The sequence below is a fragment of the Rutidosis leptorrhynchoides genome, chromosome 1 (genome assembly GCF_046630445.1).
Source record: "Rutidosis leptorrhynchoides isolate AG116_Rl617_1_P2 chromosome 1, CSIRO_AGI_Rlap_v1, whole genome shotgun sequence".
In the NCBI taxonomy this organism is placed as follows: domain Eukaryota; kingdom Viridiplantae; phylum Streptophyta; class Magnoliopsida; order Asterales; family Asteraceae; genus Rutidosis; species Rutidosis leptorrhynchoides.
This window is the reverse complement of record NC_092333.1, coordinates 674,053,169-674,076,809: the sequence shown is the minus strand read 5'-3', so window position 1 is coordinate 674,076,809 and position 23,641 is coordinate 674,053,169. Positions and strand designations below refer to the sequence as shown.

Genomic DNA, 23,641 nt, shown 5'->3' with positions numbered 1-23,641 from the left:
TGATTTATAACCGATTTTGTTTGTTATCAATTTGGATTCAAACAATCTCAATCATGTTAAGAAAAGTAGATGGTGACATGAACTGTTTGATTAGGAATGGAATAAAATTTGATATCGATATTAGACAGTTTTTGGTTCGTACATATATATTGTTTTACCATTCCGTATTATTAAATTTAAATAAAAGTACTAATAATAATAATGATAATACTAAGTAATAATAATATTAATCACTAAAATTATAATTACAATAGTGATAACAACATTCATATTAATTGCTAGCTTTATACTAATAATTATAATGATAGTGAATAAATAATATTACTAACAAGGATAATTTCAATAAATTTGATAATAACTAAAATAAAATGAATATAATAATATTACTATTAATAATACTAATTATAATCTTAATATTATTAATGATAATAATAATAAAAATGATGTAACAGTTCTTACATATCAGATTTCATATTTATATGTCATATGATCATATTATTAATACTGATGTTACTACTAATCTTGAAAGTAATAATATAGAAATTATATTTTTATTTGCAGTTAAGTTTAATATGTTGATCTTATATCTTGTTAGCTATGTAATATTTAATAATTATATTATATATCCTATGATAACACTTATCGGATATTAAATATTTATATATTATATATATTCTTATATTTATATTTATATGAGCATATTTATTTACAAACAAGTGTTCGTGAATCGTCCGGAGTAATCAAAGGTTAATTGCATTCATGTAACAGTTTCAAACATTTTTAGACTCAACATTACAGATTTTGCTTATCGTGTCGGAAACATATAAAGATTAAAGTTTAAATTTGATCGGAAATTTCCGGGTCATCACATCAGCGTTCAAAGGTGTCAAGTTATACCTAAAAAGACTTCAGAATTTAAGACCATACACACATTTGGACTTGCTAGCTACTAAACCCACTACATATCGATTAAGTATTATATCAAGCCTTCCTAAAAGTAATAACTTATGTAGACAAGTGATATGATGAACTTACAAAAAAGAATACGTACATTAAGATCATTGACTCTAAAATTACTTTTTCGCATTCTCAACCTTATACATTGTCTTTTTGTTTACTTATTCAGAGCAAAAACTCATCAGCTAATTTATATGTATTAGATCTTGTACGCAATTAAATGGAAAGCAACCCATCTTATTGATGCATAAAACATATTTACTGACACACAAAACCGACTAAACACAAAACAACACGAATTTAAAATACAGGGCTGGTGGTGGTTTCTCTTGTCGACACTCACCCTGTAGGTTGTGCAGCAAGAGTTGCGGCTGAGGGTTTATCTTGTAGACACTGAAATCATAGAAAATACAGGTCGAAAGGTTCATAATAAAATCGTCAATAAGAATATAAGGCTACTTAAATATTTGAATCATTAAATAAGATTATCGCTTTGACAACACAAAACCAAATACAAATAAAATGTAATCATAAGAACATACTTCAAATCTGTATTTAGGGCAGTAAGAAAATATAGAAATCTGATCTCGATCTCCAAAAAAAAAAATTTCAGTTCAGCACTACAGGTGAAGAACAATAATCGTACAGGTAAAGAACAATAATCAAAGTAAGCACTTACATAACCTTCATTTATAATCAGCATCACAATTGACTAGAGAACCCCTGTACGTGATGCGTATCTTATAGATGGTAATTTAGGATTGTAAATGAAGCGTATGCGTATCTGATAGATGGTGATTCAGGATCTGATAAGTACATCCATTTATTTAATAGATGGTGATTTAGGGTTGTATATGAAGCAGATGATTGGAACGACAATCGCATATGGAGGTTTAGGGTTGTAAAACTGATTCAATCGGTTAAGGGTGCAGATACCGTTTCAAACAATTTAGGGTTTTTTTATAATTCGGAGGGAAAAAAAAGGATGCGTGTCAGATTTAGGTGAGGATTAATATGGTGGCGACACGTGTCCAAAAAGCATACCGATTTATGTATGTAGATGATTAACGCGACCCATTTTGATCATTTTATACGTACATTAACGCGACCCGTTCAAGTATGTTCCAAATTCGGCCCAAGCCCAATATGTTTGATTTCAGGCTTTCTTCCCCATTTCACATCCAAGTACTAAAAACCCTAGATCCTTTCTACAATCCATTTCATTTTGCTCCACTTATCTTAGGAAAACAAATCAATCATTCACGATGACTATCTACATGATTCGATTATTTGGCAAATCAAATTCAAGCTTTCTTTTATCCAGCGGTAAAGCAATCAGATCGCAAGTTACACGTTTCAAAGACGACATGTATTTAATTGACACCGGAGTTGGAACACCTAAACTCACCATGCCGGAAGAACTTCGTCCAATTCCGGCCAACCGTGACGTCACCAGATTCGAAAACAAAGTCGGATTCATGGAAGCAACTGCCGGTGAATCGTTAGTCAAAACACAGATCTTAGAGCGACTGTTTATGGATTTAGTCGCTGGTGAACCGGAGATGAAGGAACGAGCAACAGCTAGGTTTAATGATCTCGTCGGAGGTGCTACTGAAGCGGTTGCCGGTGAACCGGCGATTTTATTGCCCCGTAGGTTCACACAGAATCAGGCGTGGAGTGAATTGAAAAAGGCGTGGGATGCGAATAAAAAGGTGAAGGGGTTTCCATTGGAGAAAATTAGAGGAGGTTATTCAGTTGCAGTTGGAGGTTATATTGCTTTTCTTCCGTATCGAGTCGAAAGGCGAAAATCAAGGAGTGATCAATACATTATTGAGTCGATTAATTCGAGAAGGAAGAAGATTAATCTGTGTTAGTTTTTTGCATTTGCTGAGAAGCTGATCTTATAATAAAATTGCATCTTTTGTTTACTTTTGTTGGTTTGTGAATTGTTACAGCAAAGTTTTGATGATCATTTTTGTCTTGTGAATCTTATGATTGATTTAATTTATCAAATACAAGACTTGCTGGTTCCATTTACATTGAAAATTGACCTGTTATCTTTAAGGTATCACATTATTTGATCAGTTTGCAAGTAGAAATTTTTCGAAACTTGTTGAATGTACGAATGTTGATATCCTTATTACTTATGGTAGATGTTCACTGTTGTACAAGGCTATGAGCCATGTTTTGTTGTGATAGTTAGGTTAGATTCTATGGTATTGCTGGTTTGGTTATTCTGGGATATTAAGAACTTTCGATATTACAAAGTCTCTTAACTTCTACTAGTATTTGAGGGATATATGTACTTGCCTTTGATGATAAGTTAGGATCTTGGTTACTTGTGCTTAATTTGACTTGGTTTAGTTTGGTTAGAAAGATGTAGTTGGATAATTGACTTTGCACAGCTTAATTGGATTTTGAGCTGTAATGAAGTATGGATAGGCCACTACCATCTCATCATCATTCGTACAGCCGTACAGTGGCGGATCTAGGATTTTTTTCACCGGGGGCAAAAACAAATTTTAAAACCGTAGCAATTTTTTTGGACAAAATATGGAGGTTTTGGGGCAAAAAAATTGAGGTTTTTAGGCAAATCATGAAGGTTTTTGGGCAAAATTTGAAGGTTTTTGGGCAAAATTTGAAGGTTTGGGGCAAAAGTTGGAGAATTTTGGGCAAAATTCGAAAGGTTTTGGGGCAAAATATGTAGGTTTTGGGGCAAAAAAAAAATTCACTGGGGGCAAAGTCGAAAAACCCAAAATTGTTACACTAAAAAAAAATTCCACTGGGGACCGGACGGGCGCCCCCTGCCCCCATGTAGTTTCGCCATTGCAGCCGTACATGCATATTTTTTTTTTCCATACATAAGTGAAGCGTAGACATTTACACAACTTGAATGTCATTTGTGGTGGTGTGTCTTCAGTGCTCATGGTTTTAGCTTATGCTGCGCTTGAACAGTTGAACTTGAACTCTGGTACATTGGTGGGCGGGTTTTAGGGTGATGTTTTTTGTTTGAATGTTGTGTCGTTTGTGGGTAGCTATGGTTTTGATCTTTATATTAGCATATGTTTATTTTCTATTTTCATCGTCACAAATTTTGATTCTGCTATTACTGGAATGATAGGTTGAGATTTTAGCTGAATTATATGACATAACAGTTATGGCCTGTTTACTTTATGATTAATGGGCTGAGTTAGAGTGTGGAACTTATTAGGTCACCAAGAAAGTAGTTTACTTTCACCTTAGATTAATGAAATCTCTTCCTAGAGGTATTTTGGAAGATCTTACGTTAAGTTCGTAATGAGATTACTGTAAAACCATATCGACTGTCTGAATTTATTTGAGAAACATGTGATGCTTGAGGTGATTTAAACTGAACATCAAGTTAGTGATTTAAATCCACTTTAGTTTTCTACTTTGTTGTATTATGTATGAATTACTTTTAAGATAAACATTTCATAAAGCTTGGGAAAAAAGTGAAGGTTACATACTGTTTACCTTCCTTTCTGTTACATACACTATCAAAAGCAAGCTTGTTTGTGATGTTTTTATGGTTGCATATTCTGTTTATTAATTGCTATATAATGTATAGTGAAAGCTTAGTTTATTGTATAAAACATCGACTACCTTTCGTATTGTTACCCAAGGAGTTAAAAATTAAGAATTTCATTGTAATATTGTAGAGAGAGTTTTTAACTAGGAATTACCTATTGTAAAGATAATGTTCTCTTTATTTCGATTTTGTAAGTTGGTCTTCGTTTCTTATTTTTACCAAGAATATAAAGTTATTGATTATTCAGTTGTTAGTGCATTTTGTAAGCCGGGTCTTTCATTTTTATGGAAGATCAAAACATACCATTTCTATGATATGTATGTTCATTCAAGAATCAAGAGCAATGTCCTTTTACAGGTACATATTTTAAGGGACAAGTAGTAAGTTGACTATTGTCCAAAATAATAACTACATTGTATAGACTGAATTTGTAACTCTTTTACCTTAAATGTGTCCCTTTACATATTTTTTGAAGTTGTAGTCAAATTGTAGCGAATCGTCCCACAAAGCAAGTTAGTCCACGGTTGTTTGCTGTATATATTTTATTAGTTTTGTTGGAATTTATCAAGTCACAACTACTTATGAAAATACTGCTAAGCTCTATTGGAAATATTTATTTTCAGTACGTTAAGGTTGCAACAGAATTTGAATACATTTATATGCTGATTAGATATTTTATTTTTTGATCATAAATGTAATTTGACAAATACCCATCCTATTAAATAGCATGGTGTTTGAAAGGGGGTAGACAAGCAGGTATAGTGTTCTTAAGACATTTGCTAATTTTAATTTCTTTGACTCATTTGAGCTTTACGTATAGGTTAGAACCCCAAATCCCCAATTGACAGGTTTATGTGAATTAGTTAGATCTACAAAGTTACATACTAACAGGCTTTTTGTCTCTTATGGTTATTTTTTTTATAGTTGCACTTGAACAATATTGATTTGGGTTTTTATATGTCAAAATCATTAAATTTTTGCCAGAGTTAAAATGATAGGCTGGTGTATTTATTCCATCAAAGTTATTTGTATAATTATAATTATTGTATGTATATGTAAATATGTAAACTATATACTAATGGTTAATTTTTTATATGTTTTTTTAACCAAACCCGTGATTTCATAAAACTAGTTCTTACAAATATAAATTATATCTGCTGTTACAGGAATTATATGTTGAGTACCTGCAAATATATATTTTGTTGATCGTAACTGTTTACTTTATGATTAATGGGTTGAGTTAGAGTGCGGAACTTATTTGGTCAACAAGAAAGTTGTTTACTTTCACCTTAGATTAATGAAATCTCTTCCTAGAGAGATTTCTGGGTCACTTGGCTCATTCCTTTAACTATATTATCCAACCTCTTCTTTCTTCTAAAATTAAAAATTATTAATGCTTCATCTCCACCTTGTATCTTTTTATCTGCAACTTCTCTTCTAAGAGAAATTTCTTCTCTCACCTAACATTAAACTAGGGGATAATGGTGACATTGACGTGGAGTGGATAAAAGATTTTTTTGGGGTTATGACTCTGATATTGGCAATGATGGGGGAGGGGGAGTTGTAATGGGGAAGGCTGTTGAAAGGGTTGTTGAATGTTTGTGAGTGATGTGGTAAAATTTTATTGGTATTTGGAAGGTAAAGTTGGAGAGATAAATAATTCGAACCAATTACATAATGCCACCTCACCTTATTTGTGCCTTAAATGTTGCGTTTGTGATTGGCAAACGCCCCAACTCCGTTACTCACAAACATCTCATCGTTTATGGGGGCGTTTGTCTTGCCATGTCAAAATGGTTGTGAGAAGCACATGTGCATTATCCATGGTCTTATAGTCCTAACTAAGAAATTTGAACAATCAAAACAAGAAAAATGAGATATCACCATTGTGATTCAAAGAACCACCAACCAAAATTCTTCAATGATGTACCATTTTGACATCCAGACCTTCAAAATGGTTCAACAACACGCCGGTAACCTTTGGCCACTGTTGTTTACTCTGGCACCACCGATACTCGATAGACCTTCGACAACCATCACCTGCAAAAATAACTTAACTTTGGTGGTTAAATATTTTATTCTGGAATTGTTATTCTAATTTATTTGGAGTCTTAGAGGCTTAAATTGATTATTTTGAAAATTGTTGATGGTTGAACTGAATCGAATATAGTGGTGCCTGTGAAGATGACGACGACGGTGATGAATCCATTTTTTTTTTTTAGTTTTTTCTTGTTTTTGTTTTAGTGGAGAAGATGATTTGGATTCTGCCTATTTCGTGGGCCTCGGAGGTTGGAGACGTCTTGCGTTCGGGCCTCACGCGAGGTGGTTTTATCATACGCGTGCCCGTATGGCCGTATGGATTCATCGTGGATGTTTCCTTCTGAAGGGCGGTAGGATTGTAATAATTCATACCAAGGAAATGATCGGGTGGGTGGGTGGGTGCCGACATCGCGTTGAACCCCTCATTCATTAGTGACTCCTAACCGCCGGTAAAAAAAAAAAAAAAGACGAGTTTTAAACATTTTGGAAATTATATGGAGATACTTTTTTTTTTTATTATTTATGAAAAGCAACAAGTATTAGTTTTATCATATACGAAATATATACAAGATTTACAGTATATGGGCCATGCATAGCATACTATGAACGAGAACAGTAGCCAAAGAAGACCACTGACTAAGGGTGCGTTTGATAAAACTGAATGATTTAGCGCTGAATGGTTCAGAATCTGAATGATTCAAAGTCTCTGAATAAAGTTTGTTCTGAATGAAAATATGCTGTTTGATAATCATTTAGAATGAATGATATAAATTGAGTAAAAGTACCTTATCAAAGTGTAACATGAATAAAATATTCAATATACTTGTTAGTTAAGTGTTCAGTATATGATTTGAGGAGAAAATTACAGAAAATTTAGGCTCTTAATGGTTAAGAGAGTGTTTCATCTCTGAATGGTTCAGCACTGAATTCTGAATCATTCAGCACCATATGTCATTCAGAGGTCAGAAACAAACGCACTGAATGCTGAATGGTTTAGCATTCAGCACTGAACCATTCTATTAGAGGCAAACAAACGCACCCTAAGCTAGTTTTTATCTAAATTGAGATATTACATCAACAGTTGCCCTATATGGAGATGCTAATTACTATTTACTAACACAACATGGTCAAAACAATAGCCATGATATGTAATGTATTAAAAATATACAAATTAAAATCAGAAACGACTAATGTACTAATGCTAAAGTGGGTACACATACACACCAAATCCGTACGACCCAAAGCAGCATAGATTCTGTCGGTGTTAGAAAGACTATGCGCTTGGCGTGATACTTATTAATGAAGTCATATTATTCTCGATAAAAATAAAAATAAAAATAAAAATAAAACTGATGCAATCCGAATGTGTAATTTAACAATTGATACTCCGTGAACAATAATTTAACAAAATAAAAAGTTTAACAGAAGCCACTCTAATATATCAGAGCCAGGTTTCGATCCTGGGACCTGTGGGTTATGGGCCCACCACGCTTCCGCTGCGCCACTCTGATTGTTGATAACTAATTCATCAGTATTTTATATTTCTTAAATTACCTTACAAAGATTGCAATATTAATCATCCTATCATCCACTTCAGAAATTATGGTCAACAACTTCATCAATTACTGAAAAAATCCGATTAATAGCAAACTGAAAACAGTAATCGAAATTGATCGGAAGTTGCAAAATTAAACTATTGGAATATGAGAAGAAGACCAGGAATCGGTGGTTTACAAACTGCTGCGGCTGCTAGGGTTCGTATAAATTTCATGTCTTTTATTTATACTTACATACAATTGTAAATTTATATGTATTTCTCTTGCTGAATCTATATATCAATCGAATATTAAACTATGTTTTCATCAGGATCAATATCGATTACTAGGAGAAAATGTAGCAAAATTGAGAACAGATCTTATGAAAGAACAGCTTTCCACTTTTCGTTCTCAATTAGAAGACTTTGCTCGTAAACACAAGGTATGTAAATTCATTTATTTTATTTCTATATCTAGCCCTAATTATTTTGATTATGTTTTATTATATAGTTTTGTCTTTGGCAACTTAATTTAAATACAGGTGAATTTGTATAAACATACGTGTTTGGTAGCTTCTATAGTCTATAGAGTATCAATTGTGAATTTTATAATTATTTTTAATCTTTATTGTGTTATGATTAAATGCAGAATGATATTCGTAAGAACCCTGCGTTTAGATCACAGTTTCATGAGATGTGTGCAAAAGTTGGAGTAGATCCATTAGCCTCGAATAAAGGTTTTTGGGCTGAGTTGTTGGGGATTGGTGATTTTTATTATGAACTTGGTAGGTGTTTGTTTTTAGTTGTTCATATTCATGCCTTCATTGTAAAATTTGATGCATTTGGTTGAACCAAACTGTCAGGGGTGCAAATTGTTGATATCTGTTTGGCTACGAGACCTCATAATGGCGGTTTGATTAATTTAGAGGAACTCTGCAAGATATTAAGTCAGAGACGAAAAGTTGCTCGTGAGGCGGTTACCGAAGATGATTGCTTACGGGCAATTAGTAAACTGAAGGTACAAGTGTCATTAGAATGGTGTTAATTTTATCATATAAGTTAATTGATGCTGCTTAATTTTTTTAAATTTGTTAAAGGTTCTTTATGTTATGAATATTGTGCTAACATCAGTAGCGTAAGTATTCAGGTGTTAGGGAGTGGTTTTGAAGTGATTACCGTTGGGAAAAGAAAGCTCGTGCGTTCTGTCCCAACTGAATTGAAGAAAGATCACAATGATATTCTAGAGTTGTCCCAGGTTAGCTTTATTATTTATAAATTCCATCTATTTTCTTTCGTTCTTTGTATCTTTTGAATTGTTTCCTTTTTTATAACAAAGTAACTTTCTGCTTTGTAGGCTCAAGGATTTGTTACAGTTGAAGAAGTAGAGAGACGTTTATCATGGTCTACTGGCCGTGCCATTGATGCCCTTGAAACTTTATTAGATGTGAGCCATTATTTTCGTTACCATTCTCATATATGTTATACCTTATGTGATTTGTATTCTTACAAATTCATCTCATAAAGTGTATTTTTACGTCTACAGGAGGGCCTTGCAATGATTGACGATGGCCATAAAGATGGAAAGCGACGTTATTGGTTCCCTTGTGTGTCTTCTGTCTCTTCCTTTGTGGCTTCTGAGACTTCTTAGCATCGCGATGTGCTCTCGGCGTTTTTCGACCTGATTGCGAAGAGGTCAAATGTTGTTATTTATTTATGTTTTGATTTGAGAATATTCAATGTATGGCACATAATTAGCTGAAAATCATGTTTTGTTGTTCCTATGTTAGAATCACCACACACAACAAAGAGGAAGTAAGTTGACCCATTTTCCTACTGCAAAGTCTAAGGATTGTTAAATTGTAATTTTAAACTCATAGGGTTGGTAATCATTTGTCTTATAGTTTATTAAGTTCTTTAGAAAAAGTTTTCCTTTTAGGGATGTTATTAGATTGGGATTATCACTAAAATGCTCATTTTTTCTCCCATATTTGACTCCGAGCCCATAAAAATAAATATTTGACAATTTGCCCGCGCAAGACGCAAGGACGCAAGGTGTTCTTTGCGACCTTGCTCCCCAGTGGACGCAAGGACGCAAGGTGCCTCTTGCTCCCTTGCTTCCCGGGGACGCAAGGACGCAAGGTGCCTCTTGCGACCTTGCTTCCCGAGGACGCAAGGACGAAAGGTACGTCTTGCTCCTCCCTGATGTCATAATCAATGTTTTCTTTCAGACATTTCATCAAACACCTTACGTGCATATCTTTGTTTTGCTTAAAAAATCAGCAAAATGATTATGTAAAACCCTTTAATTGTGATGTCAAACGGAATCTTTATGGCAACTGAAAGCAAGATAAGTAGTTACATGAATGTTTCAATACAACAAAGCTTAAAGAAGAAGCTTTGCACTGTAAAAAAAAAAAAAAATTTACATCTTTGAGTTCAAGATCAAAGCGGGTATCTGGCCTGTCTGAACCGTATCGACTCATTGATTCAGCGTAAGTAAGCCTTGGGAAAGGGTTTTACATAATCAAAAATGACGTAAGGTGTTTGTAATAGTTTGTCATCACAATTAAAGGGTTTTACATAATCATTTTGCTGATTTTTTAGAGCAAAACAAAAATATGCACGTAAGGTGTTTGATTGAATGAAAACATTGATTATGACATCAGAGAGGAGCAAGACGCACCTTGCGTCCCCGGGAAGCAAGGTCGCAAGAGGCACCTTGCGTCCTTGCGTCCCCGGGAAGCAAGGGAGCAAGAGGCACCTTGCGTCCACCGGGGAGCAAGGTCGCAAAGAGCACCTTGCGTCCTTGCGCGGGCAAATTGTCAAATTTTTATTTTTATGGGCTCTGAGTCAAATATGGGAGAAAAATGGGCATTTTAGTGATAATTCCTATTAGATTCTGGTGATTTAAAACTTGGTTTTTATTTCCTTTTGGGCTTTTAGTGTTGCTGTTTAGAATCTGATTTCAACCTATGAGAACTTTAACCGGAATGAGTTCGTCTGTGCTAATGTTTTCTATATGGCATTATGGCCCACTAATTTCAACTGTTCGTTCAGTCATATATGGCACAAGAAATTTGGGAAGATATAATCACCCGGTCAGTAGTCTTTTGTGTTTGGTGAAATGATTCAAGTTTTTGTAATGGCCAAGTTTGTACAAATACAACCTAGCAAAACCTTGTATGCAAATCACAAATTTACAAACTTTCTGACATTAGTTTAGTTTGCAAAAGCAGACGGATATAAATAGGGACGGCAATGGCCACCCGATCCGGTGGATATCCACCCGATCCACCCGCTTCGTGATGGATATAAACGAACCTAAATGGATATGGATACGGATATGGATGAACTTAAATGGATATGGATATGGACATGGATGAAAAGTTTCATCCATGGATATATCCATTACCACCCGAAATACATACACAAATACATAAATATAGATATATGCTTACATATTTACTATTACAAGTTCATTTACCGTTAGATTTATATTTTGCTTCCAACCTTATAATGAAATAACTATAATATATTACAATAAAACACGCATATCTAATAAAATAAACTTACAATTTTCATATTTAATTTTTCATAATCCATGTTTTACAGTAAAATTTAACAAATTTTGTTATATCTTTGACAAAGATTACACATTCTTATGTATAGATTTTAAATATGTCATGTTATATTTATTTATGCTATACTACATTTTTATTTTAATCGCATATTAGAAAATATCATAACATTTTTTAAATATCAATTGGATATCCATTAACCCGCTTAATTCACTGGATATGGATATGAATGGATGACCTGAAACTAAACGGATATGGATATAGATATATGGATGAACAAAAACTAAATGGATATGGATGTGGATACGGCATTACCCGCTCCATATCCGATCCATTGCTCATTCTCTGTACTGTTAAGCTATTTACTCATTTATTTTGTTTTACTTGTTTTAGCCCTTGGAGTATAGATGGGCAAAAAAACCGGATCCAGATCCAATCCGGTGACCCGATCCGGAACCGGATCCAAGCAAAACCGGACACAGCAAAAACCGGATCCGGATCCGAGATCCGATCCGGTTCCACCCGGATCCAGTTTTTCAAGAAAACCGGATTTTTTCCGGATATAAACCGGATTTTATCCGATCCGGTTTGGATCCGGATCCGGATCCGATCCGGTTTTTCAAAAAACTAGCCGTTTTTTTTTTTTTTTTTTTTTTTTTTGCAGTTTCAGCCTTTTTTTTGCAGTTTTTTGAGTTTTTTTTTTTTTACCATTTTAACCCCACAAAGTCCATTATAAATACATGGGATGACTTGGAATCATTAACAAGTTTCCGAACCAATTAGTGACGACGAATGGGATGACTTGGAATCATTAACAAGTTTTTTACAAGTTTTTAAAGAGGCATCAACAATGTTATCGGGTGTTTATTACCCAACTAGCGTACTAGTTTTAGAACAATTTTATATAATGACGGAAAAAATATGCGAATTTGCGAACTCAAATAATGTTATTTTTAGACAAGCGATTTTTCATATAAGAAAAAAACTAAAAAAATATTTTGGAGAGATACCGAAGGTATTTTTATGTGCGGCCGCACTTGACCCACGATTAAATTTTAATGGGGTTGAACGATTGATGACAACAATATATACCAACTTTGATTGTGTGCATGGTGTTTTTGATGCCGAACCCAACTACCTTTTGAACCAAGTACACGCTTTTAATGATGTTTTTGAGAATATGTTTGGTATTTATGCAACAAAATATGGTCGACAATCAAACCCAATTGTTGACCAACCCGGATCATCTTCTCGAAGGAGCCGAGACCTCAAAATAAGTCTTTTTAACTTGGTACGTGAAGACGCTTCCAAACGCGCACGAACATCGGCACCCACAAGCGAGTTGGGAAATTATAAGATGGCAAACTTTGCACTAAACATGAGTGAAGAACAATTTAACAACCTTGACATTTTAAAATGGTGGGAAACAAAACAAGACACATATCCAATATTAAGCATTATGGCTCGTGACTTATTTACCGTTCAAGCTTCAACCGTAGCTTCCGAATCGGCCTTTTCTTTGAGTGGTCGAATTATATCGGAAAGAAGGTCAAGACTTACCCCCCAAGCTGTGAAAGTATGTGTATGTTTGAAAGATTATTTGGATGGGGTAGATAGGATACAAGATCAAACTTCATTAGAAGGTCCGTTATATAACGACATTGAAGAATGTATAGAGTTTGAAGAAAATTTAGCGGGATTATCACCTACAACAACCGAAGAGAATTCCGACAATGAACTAAACGAAGTGGATGAAGGTGACTATGAACCGTTTGATATGGACCAAACCGAAATGAATGTATCGGGTTACCAACAAGCTTACCTTTCTCTAGTTGATGACCCCGCTTTTGAAGACTACGATCGAAGGCACCATCCTCAACGCGCTCAACAAGATAACACATTTGGGTCATTTGACGACTAAAGTATAACGGGTGATGGCCATGCCGAAGCTCGATATACTTTAGTCTTAATACATTATTTGGTGATGGCCATGCCGAAGCTCGAAATGTATTAATTATAATTGTATTGTTCGAATAAAAGTGTTTTTATTTTTATTATTGTATCGTTCGAATAAAAGTGTTATTTATATAATTGTATTGTTCGAATATTGTTATTTATATTATCTATTGTGTTAAGCAGTTGAGCATTATAACTTTTTTTTATACCGATTATATTATTGTTGTCAAACGTTAAAAAAATAGAACCGGTAAAAATATAATTCGCAAAATCGAATCCTAGTCCAAGAAAAATCCGAAAAAATCCGATCGAGATCCGAAAAAGAACCGGTTCCGGAAAAAAATCCGAAAAAAATCCGACGCCGAGAACCGGAACCGGTTCCGGAAAATCCGGACAAAAAAATCCAGTTTTTTTTTTGTCCGAATCCGGTTTTTTATCCGGTTTGTGCATCTATACCTTGGAGAGAGAAAAAAAATCAATTGATCCATATAAAATACTTGGGTCAAAATTGCCACCTTTTAAGTAATTATTTACGGAGTATAACCTTTGCAAGTCAAAAAAGAATTTTAAATTTAAAATATGTAAAAAAAAACAACACACTTTCCTTTCATTTATCAATTATCATAATAATCACTTTTCTAAGTGGAAGTAAGTTCAAACCAAAGTTTAATCCACGAATTAAATTAGTTCTTAAAACTCAAATTAACAATAACATACGAAATGTATGGTGGGCTTTGTTTTCTTGGCTGCTCAAAAATATATGAAGTCGTTTATTGTTATGGAATGGTAGTTGAATTATTGGTACTAGAATCAAAGTTTATTCGGTTTATAACAAACAATGAGAGTCGTTGGTTCACAAAAGACAACGACATATTGTTACACTTCCGTGCACTCTGTTATTGCCAAGTAATTGGATTTCGTCATTTTGTCTTTTTTCTTGCATTGCTTCCAAGTTTTCGAAGTGCACCAAACTTGTTAATAATTTAACATGTTGCCCCTTGATCAATGAACATGTTAATATGGTAGCCCAAAAGACCAAAACTTTATAACTAATTACGTAAATTATTTTTTGTCTTTGATCGGTGAGGAAATAGTTGCGTGTATAATACTTTTTTGTCTCGAAAAAATCATTTATTTGCTTAGACACATGCATATGGGCAATGACAGATCTAGGAATAGTAATTCTCTGTGTCATTAGTCAAAAACCCAATAATTTCTACTAGATGATTTGATTCAATGGTGTCAATAAAAAAATTACACAATCCACTAATCCACTGGTGTTACTAGTCAAAAACAAAAAACTTTTCACTAGATCGCATTCACCGGAACGAAGCTATAGGTCCGCCCCTGCCTATGGGCCCTGTCATGGTGCTAGCCATCGCTGCCACCATGACGGTGTCATAAGCACCGTCTCCTCTTAATTGCCACCACATTTGCTTCCTCACTTCTAAATATGAAGGTGATGGTTAGTGTGGCCCCTTTTTTTTCTTCACGGATGTGCCTTATTATTTTTGTATGTTTATAATTATGTTTGGTGTGTGATCTAAAGAAAATTTAGAGAGAAAAGAGAGAGAAATATGAGATGAGATGTTAAATGAATAGAATAAAACCTTAATTACAATGAGCTAAATTCTTTCGTGCGATTAACGTCATTTTTTCATTTTTGGGCACTATGCCCAACCTAAAACTTATGATTGGGGTGATTTTCTTGCTAAGACAAAATTCTATCTAAATAGATTTCTCGATATCTAATGAATTCAGCGGCTTAGATATACATGAAAGAAAAAAGGGACGAGATCAATGAGATTTTCATCTCAAAAAGGGGCATATGGCGAAATCGGTAGACGCTACGGACTTAATTGGATTGAGCCTTGGTATGAAAACTTACTAAATGATAACTTTCAAATCCAGAGAAACCCTTAAATTAATAAAAATAAAAATGGGCAGTTTTGAGTCAAATCACATTTTCCGAAAACAAACAAAGCTTCAAAAAGCAACTATTAATACTCCGAATCTCTATTAGTTTAATTGTATTATTTAATTAAAATTTGATTCTTTACAATATGTTAAGTTTTAAAATGTGCTGTTACAAAATGTCCTTTTAACCATATAAATGATGACTACAATATTTCGACAAAACTTTTAAACCTTTAGTAGTTACGACTTACGAGAAGTGTTAGATCACTACCTATCGACGCCAAGCGAGGCTCGTTGGCGTGCGCCAAGAGCTGGCGTAGATTGGCATCGAACCGCCAAGTGTTACACCAGCAACACCTTCGACGGTTCACAACGGATATAAGTGGGCCCATTTTCTAGCTTTTTTGTTTTTTTTTTGTTTAAATTCTAATATCCGATGATTTTATTAAAAAATAATTAAATAAATTTCAAAAAGTCACAAAGAGGGCGAAATTAAAAATTAGATATATATATTTAAAAAGAAAAATTTGACTCAACTATCAATGTTATGTTTTTATTTATTTATGCAATGTTTAATTATTAGTAATTTGTAATTTAATGTAATGTTTAAATTAAATTAGTGCAATGTTTATTTATTTATTTATTTGTTTGAAAATTAATATAAATTGGTTAAATTTTGAGATGAAAGTGTAACATAGATATGATTAGGTAAAGGAATGGTAACATTTTTGATGTTGATGTAGTGCTGATATGAATGAGAGAAGTTTAATTATGAGAGATCAAGATATAGATTGGTCTCAAGTGCAGTGTACATCTTCTGTAGTCAAATTTTATCTCTAAGACATTTAAGAGCGAACTAAAGTGAACTCTTTAATATTTTTGTAATAGAAATTTTAGGTTACACCTTTATTGACATGAATCATTTTATTGTTATCAATTCTTATACTCCGTACTCAAGTAATCAAATTTTGACTCAAGTTTTATTATTACAAAGTTAAGTACATAACGCTTGGCATTAAAATACCAAAAACGGATTAAATATTAGAAATTTATGGAAGTTAAACCTCTAGATTTAACTAATAACTTCATGGCAATTGCAACGCCTGACCCAACATTCGAGTTTGTAATAACATATACTAGTAGTACGATATATTTAATTTTAAGTGATTATGTTGCAACTTCTTTTTGAAATCGGTTAAGAAATGATTTTCCCATTTATAAAATAGTATTCCTCGTATATTGTCATTTACTCCTTTAAGAAGTAAATGGTTAGTCTAATCATTATTGGTTGATAATGGATTATTTTCAAGCAAAATAAAAATCTAATAAATAATTAAATATATTGAAAAGGTGAAAGTAAAAGGCAATGGATGATTATTGTAGACCGATGTAAGTAAAAGGACTATTTATGAAATTTACTCTATTTTATAATCCGTATAAAGAAACAACAATGTTGGACCATACCAAAGCTTCTTGAACCGCTTATTGCATCTGCAATCCACCAACAATGGAATCCGTTTCTTCATCAACCTATATCCACAAAACTCTGATAACCCACATCATTTTCTTGATTCTTAGTTGTACCCACAGTCTAAAGGTACAAGCTTTCAAAGCACCAATTCACCCACATGACATTCTTCCACTTTTACCCAGACAAATTTCATGGCCTATTTTGAATTCACTCAAAGGTGCTGCTGATCTTCTTCCGAGCTTCGTTGGTGCCGCTTCGATTGCGAATAATTCGGAATTAAATTGGAAAGGTTCTTGCTTTTATGAGAATACTGCTTGGTTAGAACTTCATAATAAAAGTGGCAGTGAATTTGGTGGTGGCACTCTTCATATTAAGGTCTCAATAATTTTTTTAATCCTTTATGTTATTAGTATATTTGAAATTTTAATTTGATTTTTGATTTCCTAAGATGAGGATTCTGGTTCAAACCTAGTTATCAACCTATGTTTATCTTGGGTTGCGAGGGAAAAGGGTTGTATATAACTATATATACATATAACCCGACCCGGTTAGCCTGGGAAAACCTTACCCTTTTACCCGTTTTTATGAAAATAATTTTTAAATTTGGGTGAGTTGTATGATGGTTCAATGATGATAATCTTTATATGTTCCTTGGATTTATGCTATCTATATTAAGGTTAAAAAGGTTGAATTTTTGTATGTATGTTACTATATTTGGTTAATTAATGATTGAATAATCTTAATGGGTTTATCCTAATTTGTTGGATGAAATTAGGCTTTGTTTTTCTATAGGATAGGTCATGTTTAAAAGGGCAAATAAATAACTTAGGAACTATGTTTACAATGAGATATAAATCCCCAAGTAATAAGTTGTAGGGAGTTACTGATACCGTTTAGTATCAAAGGTCATGTTAGAAAGCAATTACCAGTTTAATTCATATCCTAGACTAGTTATATTATATCTTAATTTATTATTTAGAAAGTTACTAAGTGATTATAAGTATAAGCATGTTGTGCTATTAATTCTAAAAGTTGGGGTTTGGAATCAAGAATGTGGGTAGGAAACAGTATTATTAAGGATAATATCAGGACATATTCACATAAAGTGTAACAAATAATACTATCGGTTGGCCCTGTACGTGGTTATTGTCGGACCTTCAATCCTGAGATGTTGAATTCAATTTTAAATTCCTATAAAGTCAACTAAATCCGCAATAAAGGGTCGGAGTTTAACAGACATGAAGCCATAATTGTCAGTTTAATGAATACAAGTCAATTCTGATGTGTTGGTCTATCTTTCATATTGATATTTACTTTGTTGTTCGTGCAGGTAAGCAATGCACACAGTTGGACATGTATGGATATCTATGTATTTGCTACTCCGTATCGTGTGACATGGGACTATTATTTTTTATCTCGTTCGCATACACTTGAGTTCGATGAGTGGTCAGGGAAAGAAGAATATGAATATGTAAGTTGACTGATTCACCTTTTATTAATATTAACTCAGGAAACAAGAACAATGCTAATTTAAGGTTGCAATGCAAAATCAACCCATTTACTGATGAAATGAAAATGCCTAAAATGGAATCTGGTCAAATGAGTTGAATGGAAGTCACTTTAAGTGTTTTCTTAGGTGTTGTTTGTTTTTCAATCTACATATCTTATTATGTCTTATGTCTGCGCGCTTGCAAATGTTTTTACTGCAGACAATTTGTTTTTCTGAAGATATAAGATAAAGTAATATCTTATTCTGTTTGCAATCTCACGGACTTAGAAATGTGCTTCTAAGTGTTGCAGGCAGAATTAAGTTATTTTACAGACATAAAAACAAACAGTACCTTTAGGTCACATCTTCTTTTTACAGATATGGTCCGCAGATCTTCAGACAAAACCATCTTAAAAAATAAACAGCACTTTAAGGTATAAAAGCTCACAAGTAAAATTTTATTGAAAATAATCACTTCTCAATTGAGTGTATATAACATTTGTTGTCATATATGACACAACAATTATTTAGTCAACATGGTCCAACTTACTTTTGTGTAACCTGACCCGCCCATTTTGCTACCTCATGAGCTAACTCCTTGTTTCGCTTTTGAAAGGTTAAACGTAAGGGCATTGCTATATTCCTAATGGAAGCGGGTATGATAGGAACCCTGGAAGCATTATGGGAGGTCTTCCCACTGTTCACAAACACCGGATGGGGCGAAAGTTCTAATCTTGCGTTTTTAAAGAAACATATGGGAGCTAACTTTGTAGAACGTACAGGGCCCTTAATAACAAACATTACCGAAGATGATATACACTCGGGAGACTTCTTAGCAATATCGAAAATTCGTGGTAGATGGGGCGGGTTTGAAACTTTAGAGAAATGGGTATCTGGTGCGTATGCGGGTCATTCGGCCGTTTGCTTGAGGGACCCGGATGGAAAATTGTGGGTTGGAGAATCTGGACATGAAGATGAAGAGGTACATATATTATATTATATCCTATTATTATATCAATTGTAGAGAATTTTGTTAACATATATAATACGTAAAAGGCCGGTGGTCATTGATCCATTAGAACTGATTTAACCCAGCCTGTTTTTCCTCCCAATTGTAGCTAACAAATGCTTATTGTGTACCTCTGAATGTGTCGAATTGGGTGGTAATTTTTTACGCTTGTTAAAAAAAACTTTGATGATTTCATTTCAAAAACGAGATTATCTTTTAAAAGAACTTAATATCCAACAGATATGGATATGGATGGATGAATTGTATTTAAACGGATATGCATATAGATATGGATTTAAAAAATTAAATGGATATGGATATGGGATCACCCGATCCATATCCGATCCATTGCCATCCTACTCCCATAAACCCATGTCATTTTTTCAATTATTTTAGATTTAGATTATATTACCTATCAAAAGAATCTTATAATCTTGGTAATGTTAATGCTCTGATGATTTAAATTAGAAGTTATAGAAAATAGCCATTTGGAAAATAGGACAAAAAGTGTTTACGGGTCAACCCAAAGTAAAGTGGCCCATTCGACCCGTGCTAAATGTTGACCTGTTTCTCAACCCATAATTGTGTTGACTTGTAACCCAATCCACCGACGCACCCATTTTGACACCTAGCATCTGAATTTACCATCAATTATATGTATTATGAGTGTAGGGTCAAGATGTTATTGTTTTGTTGCCATGGGATGAATGGTGGAACTTTGAGTTGAACGAAGACGATGCTAATCCTCATATTGCGTTACTTCCTTTGCGTTCTGACCTTCGGGCTAAATTCAACGAGACTGCTGCATGGGAGTATGCACAAAGCATGATAGGGTTGCCATACGGGTATCATAATTTGATATTTGCCTGGATAGACACTATAACTGATAATTTTCCACCACCTTTGGATGCTAATCTGGTACGCCCTTAACTTCTAAATTTGTTTTCAGTCCATTTATTATGCTACATTTTTAATTGTTTAACCTTTGCTAATTATGGTGCAGGTTGCTTCTGTTATGACTGTATGGAACCAACTGCAGCCTGCGTATGCAGCTAACATGTGGAACGAAGCATTGAATAAGCGGCTTGGTACCGAGGTCCGGTCTATTTTGTTTTATTATCATTATTATCTTTTTTTATCTTTTATTGGAAAGGCAAACACACACACCCAACATGATTTTTTCACACGAAATATATCTATAACGTCCACACCAGGCCTTGAACCCATGACCTCAAGGTCACCTCGGGCACCTCGATACAGCCAGTCTAAAGGCCCTTTGGTGAGGTCCAGTCTACTTTACCTTGACTTCATCTTAGTTCTGATAATATAAATCTAGAGGTGCCAAATATGTGGTTGAATTATGGTTAAATGTGGTTCGGATAAAAAATGTATTATTATTATTTTTTTTTTTTGAAACAATAGTTTGGGATCACCCAAGGGAGACTAAACCACCCACGCGTTCATCTCCCGCAGTTGCATAACCCGCCCCAACTGCTGCCCAGGAGGAAACCCGGCCCAAACCGAGGGCATGGGGCGGTAAAACCCCCCTCCCCACTGCCCCCGCAACGCGATGTGCGAAAGGCACCCTTGGGTGGAATTAAGAGTTAAGGGGCAACCTTGTGTGCAATACTGCACCCCACAGGAGTCGAACTCCTGACCTCTCTTACTCCTGACCTCTCGCTAAGAGAGGCAGACCTCTACCACATGAGCTACAACACAAGGTTCAAAAATGTAATTTTTAGCACAAGTGGGGTCAATTTAGGTTGACCTGCCAACAGTTCTTTTTTTTTCATTTTAGATACATAACTAAATTAATGTATTGAATATTTTTCACACAAACTACAAATTTTATTATTAGAATAGTACAGTATTCATTCTATGATTAATAGGACGATTTAAGAGGTTTTGACCACTTGAATTCAAATTGGGCTACTTTTGACCCATTTAACCCATTGAAAGCATTTCCTTATCATCGAGATTCTTCATATATTACCAAAGATAGAATATGACTCAAATATTACTTAGTGGTATATGTTGATGTAAATTTGACTTTTTTGGCAGGGTCTTGACCTTCCCGATATATTAGTCGAAGTTGAAAAACGTGGTTCATCTTTTGCTAAATTACTTACTATACCCGAACAGGATGACTGGGTATATACTGACGGAAAGTCAACTTCTTGTGTGGCTTTCGTTCTTGAAATGTACAAAGAAGCAGGACTCTTTGGTGATCTTTCCGACAAAATTCAAGTTACCGAGTTCACAGTGAGTCATTTACCATTTTAACCCTGTATTATGTACATCTGTGCAATATATAACTTTTTCGAGTTACGTAGATAAAGGATGCTTACACGCTCAACTTTTATGAAAACGACGCAAGTCAACTTCCAAAGTGGTGTAACGAAGGGGACACGGTTGACCTTCCATTTTGTCAAGTCAAAGGAAAGTATCGTATGGAATTACCCGGATACAATACTATCGAACCGTACCCTCATATGACCGAAAGGTGCCCATCTCTGCCCCCGGATTATTCGAGGCCTCAGTACTGCTGATGCTACAGGTTTATTTATAGATATATTTGTAGGGTGTAAATCGCTACTTTTAGCATTCTTACGTGTCGGTTATGTATGTTACCTAGTTACGCTCGTGAAACATGTTTTGATGTTGGTTGTAAGTTGGAGTAGAATGAGAAAAGTAACAACACGAACGAACCGTTGTATATATTTAGGTTTGTTACAATGCACAGCAATAGATAGATAATTTATTGTAAAAATACTACTCAGAGAGACAGATATATTGTAATGAAATTTATCTCGAGTTCAACTCATATTTAGGTCTGTTACAATGCACAATAATCATTAAAACACAAGAACTTTACAGATACTACATTTAAAACAAAATGAAGCCCATCATTTAATCTTGGCCGGAAAATGGTTACCTCCTGTAGTAATGTTATACAAGTAAATTGCTGTCATCAAGAAAACAGGTGTGGTGGCTCTTCGGTGTCGGCTAAAAACAAAATGATGGACGAGGCTTTCGCGGCTTTTGATAGTTTAATGACGTGTTTGGCCTAGAGCGAACCGGCTTCGGTCAATCTTGTTAATTCCAGTGATATTCCACGTGAGCCGGTTACGAACAAGAAACAACAGAAGTGTTGATACCTATTTCCGGCTATCTGCTAACAAGTGTCGGTACAAAGCTAGAACTCCTTAGTGTGATGTTTTCCTTAGTGTGATTTAAAGCGTAAGCAAGAAGTGGTTCAAGTAGCTGAAATGGCTAAATTCCGAGTGTTTATTAAGGACATTTGAGCTCTTCTTTTTGGTTTCATGTTTCGTAGTAATTTCTTTTATTCGTTTTTCATTGTTATCGGTTCCATTTAGTTTTGGTATTGTTTCGGTTTAGGTTAGGTGAGGCTCATATAGATAATTCATAAGTTCTTAGCCGCTTTTTAGGTACGAGTTTTATCAGGATCCTCTTATGTAATTCTTGTTGAAAGCATTTTCTTTTCGAACGCGTGTACTGTTTCTATATAAGTTTTTGTTTTTTTAGCAAGAAGAAAAAATCAATCCACTGCAACCTAAGAAAACATGACATGAGTTCAATAGACATATATATTGTAATGAATTTCAACTCGATTTTTCAATCTCATATTTAGGCATAGTGGTTTATTAAGTTTAGTTCTTAACTAATTAAATAGGTAAAAACACTTGTCATCATTATAATAGTGGGCAGGAAAATTATCAAGTCACATAAGGTAGTCATTTTCTTATATTTTTCATTCACTTATTTGATTAATCCACTAACATTATACATTGATAACATAACTTGTAAAGTACACACAAATAATACACGATAAAAATTGTTTACCAAAAAATAAGTAGAATTATCATATCACCTTTTCCATTAACAGACAAAAAAATATTAAGCTAATAAAACAGTATTCTAATAATTAAATTATTATTCTTTATATTAAAATGGTATGAATTATTAAACTAAACATGTTTGTTTGTGTTTTATTTTTTCTTATTTCTGGGTTACGAATGTTCAGGGGTCTTGTAGCAATTTTCTTAAAGTTAAAGTTATGGCAAAAGCTGGAAATCTAGAACTTTTGTGCTTCAGCTGAAAACAAGACTTGGAGAGACT

The 23,641-nt window shown here is 34.1% G+C and overlaps 3 protein-coding genes and 1 non-coding gene across 4 annotated transcripts; 3 read left to right on the top strand and 1 right to left on the bottom strand.

Moving 5' to 3' along the window:
• Positions 1-2,084: 2,084 nt before the first annotated feature.
• On the top strand, positions 2,085-3,004 carry LOC139885960 (small ribosomal subunit protein bS1m-like). Its single transcript, XM_071869706.1, has one exon. The coding sequence runs from the start codon at positions 2,223-2,225 to the stop codon at positions 2,829-2,831; it is 609 nt and encodes a 202-aa protein (XP_071725807.1). The 5' UTR covers positions 2,085-2,222; the 3' UTR covers positions 2,832-3,004.
• A 4,982-nt stretch (positions 3,005-7,986) lies between these two features.
• On the bottom strand, positions 7,987-8,058 carry TRNAM-CAU (transfer RNA methionine (anticodon CAU)). The gene has a single exon. It is a non-coding gene; the product is annotated as a tRNA-Met (tRNA).
• A 79-nt stretch (positions 8,059-8,137) lies between these two features.
• LOC139885959 (vacuolar protein sorting-associated protein 22 homolog 1) lies at positions 8,138-9,745 on the top strand. The gene is made up of 7 exons (XM_071869705.1): positions 8,138-8,301; positions 8,414-8,524; positions 8,731-8,866; positions 8,945-9,099; positions 9,229-9,336; positions 9,436-9,525; positions 9,625-9,745. The coding sequence occupies exons 1-7, from the start codon at positions 8,251-8,253 to the stop codon at positions 9,727-9,729; spliced, it is 756 nt and encodes a 251-aa protein (XP_071725806.1). The 5' UTR covers positions 8,138-8,250; the 3' UTR covers positions 9,730-9,745.
• A 7,273-nt stretch (positions 9,746-17,018) lies between these two features.
• On the top strand, positions 17,019-22,325 carry LOC139885958 (uncharacterized). The gene is made up of 7 exons (XM_071869704.1): positions 17,019-17,378; positions 18,334-18,474; positions 19,109-19,474; positions 20,174-20,419; positions 20,505-20,597; positions 21,563-21,763; positions 21,835-22,325. The coding sequence occupies exons 1-7, from the start codon at positions 17,040-17,042 to the stop codon at positions 22,048-22,050; spliced, it is 1,602 nt and encodes a 533-aa protein (XP_071725805.1). The 5' UTR covers positions 17,019-17,039; the 3' UTR covers positions 22,051-22,325.
• The last annotated feature ends 1,316 nt before the right edge of the window (positions 22,326-23,641 follow it).